General features: G+C 35.5%; 1 protein-coding gene across 1 annotated transcript; it reads left to right on the top strand.

Annotated features, from left to right (window-relative positions):
- Window positions 1–2,176: 2,176 nt before the first annotated feature.
- On the top strand, window positions 2,177–10,085 carry LOC146138997 (NACHT, LRR and PYD domains-containing protein 12-like). Its single transcript, XM_083394109.1, has 8 exons — window positions 2,177–2,266; window positions 2,901–3,147; window positions 3,792–5,536; window positions 6,008–6,163; window positions 6,684–6,845; window positions 7,179–7,340; window positions 7,874–8,011; window positions 9,295–10,085. Exons 1-8 carry the CDS (start codon window positions 2,222–2,224, stop codon window positions 9,319–9,321), a joined length of 2,682 nt encoding a protein of 893 aa, XP_083250235.1. The 5' UTR covers window positions 2,177–2,221; the 3' UTR covers window positions 9,322–10,085.
- Window positions 10,086–10,827: the final 742 nt, after the last annotated feature.

Here is a 10,827-nt window from a genome sequence, read left to right on the forward strand (position 1 = left end):
TATATTTGTCCCTTTATTGTAGAATTAGAGTGGAGTTTAATTAGCTGTATTTTGCTGTGCTTGTTTTTCAAGTTTTCAAATAAAAAGTTGATTTTAAAACTTGTTGTAGAAGACTTGAAGCACTTTACAGATCGCCTCCGATGTATAAATGGAAAAAGATGGGTCGATTATAACAGTGTTCCTCAACCCCGAGTCCGCAGACTCATTTAAGTCCGGTAAAGGTTCTAGGTGGGTCCGCGAGCAGACTTTGCATTTTTTGTTCAATTACTATTGTACAAACTACAAAGTAAATGTTACAAAGCAGCGATTGATGCATCTGAAGCAAAAAAGAAATTCCAAGCGTGTCCCTAAATGTCTCTTAAATTAACTGTTATAGTGTCAAAACATTTTTTGACTCAAGTAGTTAATATTTTGTTTATTATAAACTACTTGGGTCCGCGAACTTTTATGGTTATAGTAAATTATTCCGTGGGTTGAAACGATTGAGAACCACCGGAATATTGCAACAATGCGCTGTTTTACGTTCTGGATTACAATCATGTAATATATAAATGCTTGGTGCTGGCGTAAATAGATTGCCGTATAATATAAACGTTTTATTTATGTAATAACAAATGTTGCTTACATTAATAAACTACAATGGCACCGGTTGTTCCTTAGCTGTTTGCCACTGATTGTATCTAAAAATCCCCACAATAAGAAAAACGTATTATAAGTATGCGACCTGTGTGGAAGCGGCATTTAATCAACTGGCGTGATATTCAATACAAACAAGTAACACCGGTCATTCTCGGTTAGGTTTAACAAAGAGGCCCTAACGCAAACCTTGGCAAACTTAAGAAAACCAGGGTTGGTTTAAACGTGAAATATTGAAACAGACAGGTTTCCACAGTTACCCGTTATACTGGAGCGTTTAATAGACTTCCGGCACCTTTTGTTTTATTCGATACATGATGTTTTGGGGGATTAAGTGTGCCTTGGTTTTTCGCAAAAATTACGATTTAACTAGAACCTTCCAGTTGTATCCCAACTTGTCCTCTATGATTAAGGATCATCGCTAAATGCTCATTTTCAAAAAAATACTTTTTAAAATTGCCCACAATACATGGGCACCATCTTCACAAACCAACCGAGGTGATCACCTTCTAAACCCGCAATAAAACTTTAATCTTGACTTAAAACTTGCCGCGAGAAGCAAAAGTCGAGGAGCATTCTAGCACAGACGATTCACTGTTTCACGGTTGACATCACACAGCAACCATTGACGCGTGACTCCATCGTTTGCGTGGTAGAAGTCGCTTGTGCTTTTCACAAAATATCGTTTTACACTAGGGTTCATTCCAGGGTTCAAGTTATGGCTGTCAGTAAGTTGTTTAACTCAGTTTAATATTCGCTATAATTGATAAGATTTCATAAAGGACAAGTAGTGTTTAGTTATTAAACAAACTGCATTTTGATGTCGTTTACATTGATAAATATATCCGAAATAAACTTTACACATTTTCGATAGGCGTCAATATATGTGACGAAAGTTTTGTTTGGCAAGGTGTTTAACTGGAAAGTTTTTTTATGTTCGTACTGACACAATTATGAAGGAAACGTAGCTCTTAGGTAATACTTATTGTTGAACAAATTGCTTTTAGTGTACATTGATAGAGATATGGAAAAGGTAGTCCATTTATCTGATAGAACGAACAAATCATCTTTAAATACTTTACTATTCTATAAATGCTGTCAGTTGTTCTTGATTATATAAAGCTCGTTGGTAAAGTAACTTTGCCTAGTTTACCAAAACATATCGTCATGGTGTTGAACAGAAGCAGGTTTTCCTTAAACTAAGAATTATCGGCGTTTGCTTAAGGCGAGCGTTCATGGCAGAGAGCAGATTTGATTAACCGCTAGCAGGCGCAGCTGAGTTATATGAAAATAATAATAATGAATTTCTTCACTCCGGTTTAAGTTTTCCTAGTAAGTTTGTAGGCGACCTATGTGACCAAGTTGACAAGTTTTGTTTTATTTCTGATTCAAATATACTTTTGCTGACTGTTTTCAATTAAACTCAATTATGAAACTCAATTGTGTAAACATTATCACTTTTGAAAGGGTTGCCCAAATGTTATTTATCCATTTTTTACAACAATCAATTTACTTGGTATTCTTTATAATTATAGAATTGCCTCACACTTTGATAAAACCTTTTGTAAGCCACCTCAGAACAAAAATGTCGGACAGTGAAGATGAAGAAGCTAACGCTCGCGTGGAATCGGTAAATATAATTTTTACTCTTGTTGCGTGATAAAGGCAATATTATGACGTAAATAAGAAACTTTGTTTTGGTCACGTGCTAAGAATCCGAAACGAATGATCAGTTGATTTTTTCGTCCGTAGAAAATCAGCTCCGCAGCGAAACCTATCACAAACTGATTAATCTCAGGTCTCCCACTAACCTAAAAATATCATCTGTGCTCTAAGGAACAGGTTTGGCAGAATTGAACATTATCGTCATTCACTCGTATTGTTTCAATGCTGCGAATGGCTCATCTTCAAAGAAACAGATATAAGGCAATTAGTGTATAAACTAAATGCGTTCAATAAATTTTGTTTTTATTTCTAATCAACTAACATTGCAACGCCTAATTCCATTTACAAACATCAGAAATCATTTAGCACAGATACAAGTACAGCACCAATATGATCAAAATGTGACCTGTAGCTTTACTTGGAGTTCGTCCTTAAGGTTCTTGGTCTCCTTATGATAATTCTTACTGCAGCAAAACATAAAACTTCCAAATCATTATTTTACTTTATGATCTACCAACTTCGATCCGTGTCCAATGACCAGCCAAAGTAAAATATTGTAATTTAGTGGCAAGTTGAAGTGTTTATTAATTTACTCACAGGACCCTACACCCGGCCTCAGCCAACCAATAATCGCCCAGAATGTTACTATACAAACTGGTGATCGACACTACTATACACAAGCAATTCCGCAACCAGCACGAAGAAACCAACAAAATCGTAGTTATATGGTTCCTGTTGCTGTTTCTGTTGCTGTTGCCATCTTAGCAATCATTGCAGGCGTTTGGTTCACAAATCAACCAAACCCTCCACAACCACTTCATGCACAAGTGAATACATTCGACCATGGTAAGTGCGTTGTTTGGATAAGTATGTAAAACAGCACAAGGATATGTCTATGTTCTAAGTGGGGCTTGGAGACATCGAAGTTTCCACCAATTACCACATTAAAGCTTCGAGCGTAAACCTTTAAACCAGAGGTTCTTAAGACTCCCTTGTTGGTTCGTGGGTTGATTTTGAGGATTACTTGAAGTGATTCTTTTTAATTTAATCACTTTTTGAAAGATAAACCCCTTCTCCTTTAATGTAGTTATAATAATCGATGTTTCACGTTTGGGCATGAGTTGTACCTAAAACATCAGGTTTTTAAACCATGCCTGCTATATGACGTCATCCTACGACGCTTTGTGACGTCATCAATTTCATGACCACGCTGGTCCACTGAACCGAAAATGTTTAGGTTCCAGTTTAAATTCAGTTCTGTTTTAAACAAAGAAATTTACATTATTACCAAATGTATTGAATCAGGTTTGCAAATTAATTGTGGGGAAATTAAGCGAGCAAATTATTCTCGAAAGGCTTTGGGTATTCTGGCTTTGATTTTGTTGTAAGTTCTTTTTTCATTAACACAGACGAAACAATATTGTTACAAATATCGTAAGTTAGTAAGGAATATTTTTTTTGCTATGTTTTGCGTAAATTGTTGTTTTTAGATTCTTTATTGCGAGAATTGAGCAGAAAAGCTGACGTCATCACTAAATCTCTGCCAACTGACCCGGTACCTCTTGACGTCATCAAAGAGCATCTACAAACGTTGGAGAAGTTTGGGTCAAAAGAGGTGTTTTTTAAGGAAACAAATACCATTTCTTTGAAGAATCTGTTTCTTGAAGCAAAGAACAATTCGATTCAAGAAGCAAAATCAAAATACCTCGGTCAAGCAAGTTTTAATGAACATGTTGAGAAATATGGCAACACAGTTGGTGTGGTTGGTGATGCTGGTATCGGCAAAACCACATTTGCCAAGCAGTTTCTCAAGTATATTAAAGATGAATCATTTTGGGGTTTCTTAAGAAACATGTTTTTTGCAAAAGACAACTCCTATTTGTTTTTTATCGATCTAAAGAAGTTAGATAAGAATGAAAAGATGAATGTTCTAGAGTTTCTAGTTAAGTCAATCATTCCACAATGGCAGTTTGAGACGGACAACAATAAGTTACTTCTGACTGAACTTTCAAAATCATGCAATGTGTACATCTTGATGGATGGATTGGATGAAGTTAGATTCAAGGATCTTTCAATTGAAGCCCCAGTTATTGGTTTGTATGATCGTGCTAAGCCAGTTGTAATTCTTCAAAACCTTCTACGAGGTGACATTCTTACAAATGCTCACAAGCTGCTTGCCTCACGACCGGGGGCTTATCACAAGCTACACCCAAGTATCAAGCCCCACTTTACAGTCCGGGTAATCGGCTTTAATGAAATCTCCCAAGATTTGTTCCTCAAACAACTTTATCCAAACCAAGTAGAAAATGAAAAGATTAAAAAGTCACTTGAACAAAACCCATCAGCCAAGGCTTTGTGTTTTATTCCAATTTTTGCCAAAACTCTTTCATCTTATATTATAAAACATGGTTCAAGTGATGGTTTATTCACAGTTACTGATGTTTTTGCATCTTTTGTGGCTGATTGTATTCGTTCTCCTAAGTTTCAGAATGAAGCCATTATTTTGCAAAATCTTTCGCACTTGGCTTTAACCGGAATGTTCAAAGATAAATTCAACTTCGAAATAAAAGACTTTAATGAAGTTGGACTTGATGTTACTGAATTGGAGGATTTCATCAAATTCCAAGCTTTCTCAGACAACAAAGAGCTAAAACTATTGGAGGGTGACAAAGTTTATTTCTTTGTCCATCTCCTCTGGCAGGAATTCTTCGCAGCACTCAAGCTCATGTTTGACACTGATATCGGGAGATTTTCACAGTTGCTTCAACGCATGGAAAGTGATCAATGGGAAATGGTTTTAAGATTTCTATTCGGGTTGCTTAATCCGGACTTACATGGCAAACTGCGACCGATATTTCAGATTTCTCAAACTGAAGTTGCTGAAAAGAAAGAGTTTCTCATAAACCTCGCCACTTCACTTGCTTCAAAACTGCTTGTCCGTCGAGAGTGGTACGAGAGAGACACAGCCAAGTTGTTCAAGGTTTGTGCTTTCGCTTGTGAATCAGGCAATGGTGACATCATCACCTCAGTGGGGAATTCTCTTCCTGTAAAGTTGCACTTAAATGGAACGATCCTTCCAAGTCACGTGACAAGTTTCAGTCACGTGCTTCGAGTTACTGAGAGAAAGCCTATCATCAACACCGGAGGAATTGTCGATTACGCTATATACTTCACAGCATTCACCGGTAACGCTTTGGAAATGTTAATGGCCACAATAAAGGAAAACGACCTTAAGGTTTGTAGAAGTTTTTTTATTCTGTTTTAACCAAGAGTTTCACGTGGATTACTTATTTTTGTTGCGTTTAAACTAATTTTGCGTTTGTAGGAATGTCCGATGCTATATATTTTATTACGATACCAATGTAATTTTATGGGAGAAAAGCGAACAAGTAGCGCTACTACCACTTGGTATCGGGTATCGTGTACGATCTGATATTATCGGACATCCCTAGTTGCAACATTTAAAGTGGAAACAGTTTTTAAAATGGTGAAGGGTATTTGTCTAAGTGTGGATGATTAATATAAAGTTAATGTGACCAAAGTTGTAAGGGTTTGTTAAAGTAAACAATGATGTGGTATAAGTTCTAAACATAGGCACAATACAGAAAGTGTATGTGGTTTAACTGGTTTGCAAAGTTAGATAAAATGCATTATTTTGTTTGCTATTAAATAACCTTTCATGTTCACGTTTATACAACTTTTACAGATGGGAGAAGTATATGTTATCACCAACAAAGCGAGTGACTTCACTGCTCTGTTCTCCTGTTCTCATAAAATCGACGAGCTGGCTTTACACTGCCCATATATTTATTTGTCCGCTTTGAAAGTTCTCACTGATGGAATCAAACATTTGCCAAAACCGGTAAATAACATAAGTTTGAAATAATCGTAATTTGCTTATAATAGAAATAGTGATGCCCTATACTTGAGATTTCATCTCATACCGATATTTTGGAAACAAAGTATCGCGACTCTATCCGAATACAAATGACGTCATTACTATGCCCAATCGAACAAAATGGATTAAATTAAAACGTTCAAAGGCTATTTTTCCAGGTTATAGGCAAAATTCGTTTTAGCACAAAGAAGTTTAATTACAAACAATTTTAAACCTTCTATTTTTGATGAATTTCCCTTTTACGATAGAAATTGGTGCATTTAAAAAATCTACCCTAATCGGCATCGGATCGGCACCGATACAAGCCTAGAACGAGTCCCGACAAACACTCCATGAAAATATTATATTTTATTAATGCCGCATCACTGTAACAATATTTTACCGGAACACCGTTCTTGACCGTTCCGGCTTACTTATCCAGCTGAATATAGCACAAGCTGCCATCAAAACGCTAATTGATATGGCTAACAACTTGTTTATGTAGTTGGGGATGTTGGTGCTGTATAACAGCAAGCTTGGATCAGATGAACTTTCTCTACTGGCAAAATCTATTTACAAAGTACATATGCTGGATTTGGAGAACTGTGACATTAAAGGATCAGATTTAAGACCTCTAACCGATGCCATATCTCGCTTGGATCGACCTGTAAGTTTATGACCACACAGTGCTCAAGTAACATTAGCTGCAAAACTGGGAGTGCAAAAAAATAACCGCGTGGGGGGGGGAGTGCACATTTTGTGGGCGGGTGTCGCCAACGGCGAGCAGTGAATGATTATGTTTTTTAACTTGTTATTGTTGTGATGTTGCCACTAGCTGTCGCCCGAGTGTGTTTATGGGGAAACAAAATGTTGCGTGTATTTCATTAATTGTCATCTGCTATCAATACTTTGGAGAGTTTTCCCCCTTTAAAAACCGATTGCATGGAATGACTGGAGGCCACCTGTAACAATATTAACCTACAAACACTTGTTTATGTAGATGAAGGTCTTAGTATTGAATAAGATGCATCTTGGATCAGATGAGCTAACTCTACTGGCAGAATGTCTTCACAACTTAAAGCGGCTAAGTTTGAATAACTGCGACATCTATGGATCCGATCTACAACCTCTAACCGATGCCATTTCTCGCTTGGATCGACCTGTAAGTTTTTGTCATGTATGTTAACGACCACTAGGTGCGCTGTATGCGGAATACTCACACTGACCCCCTAAAACCGGGGTGCACCTTTTGAAACGGGGAATCTCCATTGTGTAAACAGACACCCAAATTTACTTTATGATTCACAAAACAACACTTTTGTCGTTAAGTTGCTTTGTGTGAGGAAATTGTTGGGTTGCCCTTGATCAGAAAATAACAAACGCAAAATATGGAATAATTATGTATTCCTCAGACTTTTTGTTAAGGCGTTATTATTTGTAGAATTCCACAAAATATCGGACTTTTTATTGTTAGCTTGCGGATCGCGAGCGACTGAACAAACGTTCAACTTAATTATTTTTAAATTGACCTGGGTTATTAGCGGTGAAGTGCCAAAATAATTCACCAGAAAACTTCTCCACAGCCACGATTTTTTAACTTTTCCTTCGATTTTAGTTCAGGAGTTTTTATATTCAGGTCGTTAATAATGCTTACGCTTCTAGTTTCGTAGATTAGCTAACAACGTGTTTATGTAGATGAGGATTTTGGATTTGAACGGCAACAATATTGGAAGAAAAGGGGCGACTTTGCTTAGAAGTTGCGCTCATAAAGTGGAGGAAATGTGGTTAACTAAAAAAGATATCGGCGAAGTTGATTTGGAATCTTTACGCAAAGTAAGTTGAAATGTTATAATAAGTAACAGACCCACAACAATCTAGGAGGAGTGTTGGTGAACTTTACATTTTGTCACGTCTTCCCTGAAAATAAATCTTTGTCAATTAAGTAGTACACTACTGTTTATACGTACACCGAAAGCCATCGCAGACCAACCAAATTTGTCGATCAATGATACAAGCAAGGCAGGCTAGAAAAACAACTAACCTGCAGTGAGGTTCGAACTCACGACCTCCGTTCAAGCAGGGACCGTCGCTCTACCAACTGAGATACACAGGCCCAAAGATATATATATATTTTTTTTTTTAAAGTAACGCGCTGCAGCTAAAATATATCGAGAAAGAAAAAAATGGTAAATTATTGTCTGATAATAAATCAAACACCTACCCTCAGTAACTTTGGCATTCCCCCAAAAAAAACGTTTACAAATTTATTATTGAGAAATGTTTGAGATTTTCTAATTGCATTCTACCGAATTTGTTTGGAAAATAAAATACAGTAAATTTTAAACGTGAATAATTTTTTTAAATCACTTAATATTTGATTAAAAAATTAAAATCAGTTAATATAGGTGTAAAAATTAATAATTTTAAAATAATAGCCTTGCCCTTTTTAGGATTTGATTATTTTTAAAATTATTCCATTTAAATGAAAATTTAGCTGATTTTAATTTTTTAAATTTAACAAAAATGATTTTTAAACTGCGAATTTAAAGAGTTTTTATTGTTAAGAAATGTTTGAGATTTTCTACATTCTACCAAATTTGCTTGGAAAATAAAATACAGTAAATTTTAAACGCAAAAAGCAAAAGGTTAATTAGGACGGAGCTATATACAAGTGTTTCTCGGTTTTTTTTTCAGCGGCGATTCTAAAACTAAGCGTAAGTTTAACATCAAATCTTTGGCGACGAAATTGTCTTTACTTAACTTTCTGAAATACGACCCGAGACATTAGTATAAATAAGTTCGAATTTAGTTAATGTTAGCCATGTCTCGTATTGCTTTTTAAAGAAATCTTGCTCTGAACAAATCTCAATAAATTTAAACAGTTACTTCAAATCGGCAACGGCCACATAATTTTGAGTGGCGAACCATGGGTTGAGAAAAACCGCGGTCATCAAATCCTCAACAAACGCCGAAAGTAATAAAAACTTTGTGTACCTCGTCAGGCTTTTCAACAAACTTATAAGAATTAATAGTAAACTCTAGGAATTGACATGTTTGAAGTTGCAATCCTTCCCCAACGCGTCTTCATTTATGGAATACAATTTTATGTTTTACAGGTAACGAAGGTGATTGCTCAGGAATAAGGATTGGTTGGAACGAAACGAAATTGACAAGTTAATCAACTTCGTTCAAATTTTCACAAACTGTTTCACACCTTACATTAGATTCCTTGTTTCGAAAACACTTTTTTCTTTAAATCCAACAAATTTCTTAGTTCCCTCTCACCACCTGCTTCTGTTTATTATCTGCCCTACTACCTTAACAATAGAGGTTCAACAACCTTTTTATAATCGTTGATAAACCCTTTCAATGGACCTGAATATACCAGGCCTAGCCTTAACATTCCTCCCAATCTTAACACTATAGTTACAACAACAACCTTTCACAAATACTGATAAAGCTACTCAGTGTGCCTAAAAATTCCAGGCCATTGTTTCTTTTCTTTTTTTAAGCGGCGATCTGCCACAAATGCAACACTGGATTATTTTTCACAAAAAGCTCAAACAGATTTGACAAAATTTCCAGTTACCAAAACTTGCTTCTGTTAATTCACCTTTTCCTTCAACCTTAAAACTGGATCGAAAACAACCTTCATAATCTGTGATAAACCCTTACAATGTGACTTGCTGTGTGAAGTGTTTTTCTTGTTGTGTATAAATGTTTATTTGGCGTTTAAACGGGGGCAGAGTTCCAAGTTAAAGAATTATTTGCGCAATTGTGACCTGGGAATTCAATGAATTTAAAATTGCTCTAAAAAATATAATTTTTGTCGCAATTTGACGATAAATTTTAAATATGGTTGAAGCAAATTAGTAAATAATTAAATTTCAACAGTAAAAATGTTTCTTAAAATATAAATCAAAACTATACTTTTATTGTTTTGCGTTTTTCTGTGCTTCTTATTAATGTTTGAAAATAAAACAGGTGATATTAAAACTTATGTAGGAGATTCACTATATATAGCCTTTGGCAAGGCTTGCCAAAATTTCAAATTCTGCTAAAAAAATTGTTTTCTCAAAACTGCCTAAAATTGTGGCCATAACCGGTTTGGGGTGATTTAAACTGGTTGCTTAATCAAAATCAGTTAAATTCCCACGTAAAATGGATACTTTTAAAATTAAACAAAAATTGAAAAAAAGGCAAGACTGTAGCCTTGCCAAAATTTCAAATTCCGCTAAAAAAATTTGTTTTCTCAAAATTGCCTAAAATTGTGGCCATAACTGGTTTGGGATGGTTTAAACTGGTTGCTTAATCAAAATCAGGTAAATTCCCTCGCAAAATGGATAATTTTAAAATTAATCAAAAATTGAAAAAAAGGCAAGGCTATGGCCTTGCAAAAATTTCAAATTCTGCTAAAAATTTTGTTGCAGAAAATTGCCTAAAATTGTGGCCATAACTGGTTTGGGGTGGTTTAAACTGGTTGCTCAATCAAAATTAGGAAAATTCCCTCGTAAAATGGATACTTTTAAACTAATCAAAAATTGAAAAAAAGGCAAGGCTATAGCCTTTCCGCAATTTCAAATTCTGCTAAAAAAAATTTTGCTAAAAAATTGCCTAAAATTGTGGCCATAACTGGTTTGGGGTGGTTT

The sequence above is a fragment of the Ascidiella aspersa genome, chromosome 7, assembly GCF_963924565.1.
Source record: "Ascidiella aspersa chromosome 7, kaAscAspe10.2, whole genome shotgun sequence".
In the NCBI taxonomy this organism is placed as follows: Eukaryota; Metazoa; Chordata; class Ascidiacea; order Phlebobranchia; family Ascidiidae; genus Ascidiella; species Ascidiella aspersa.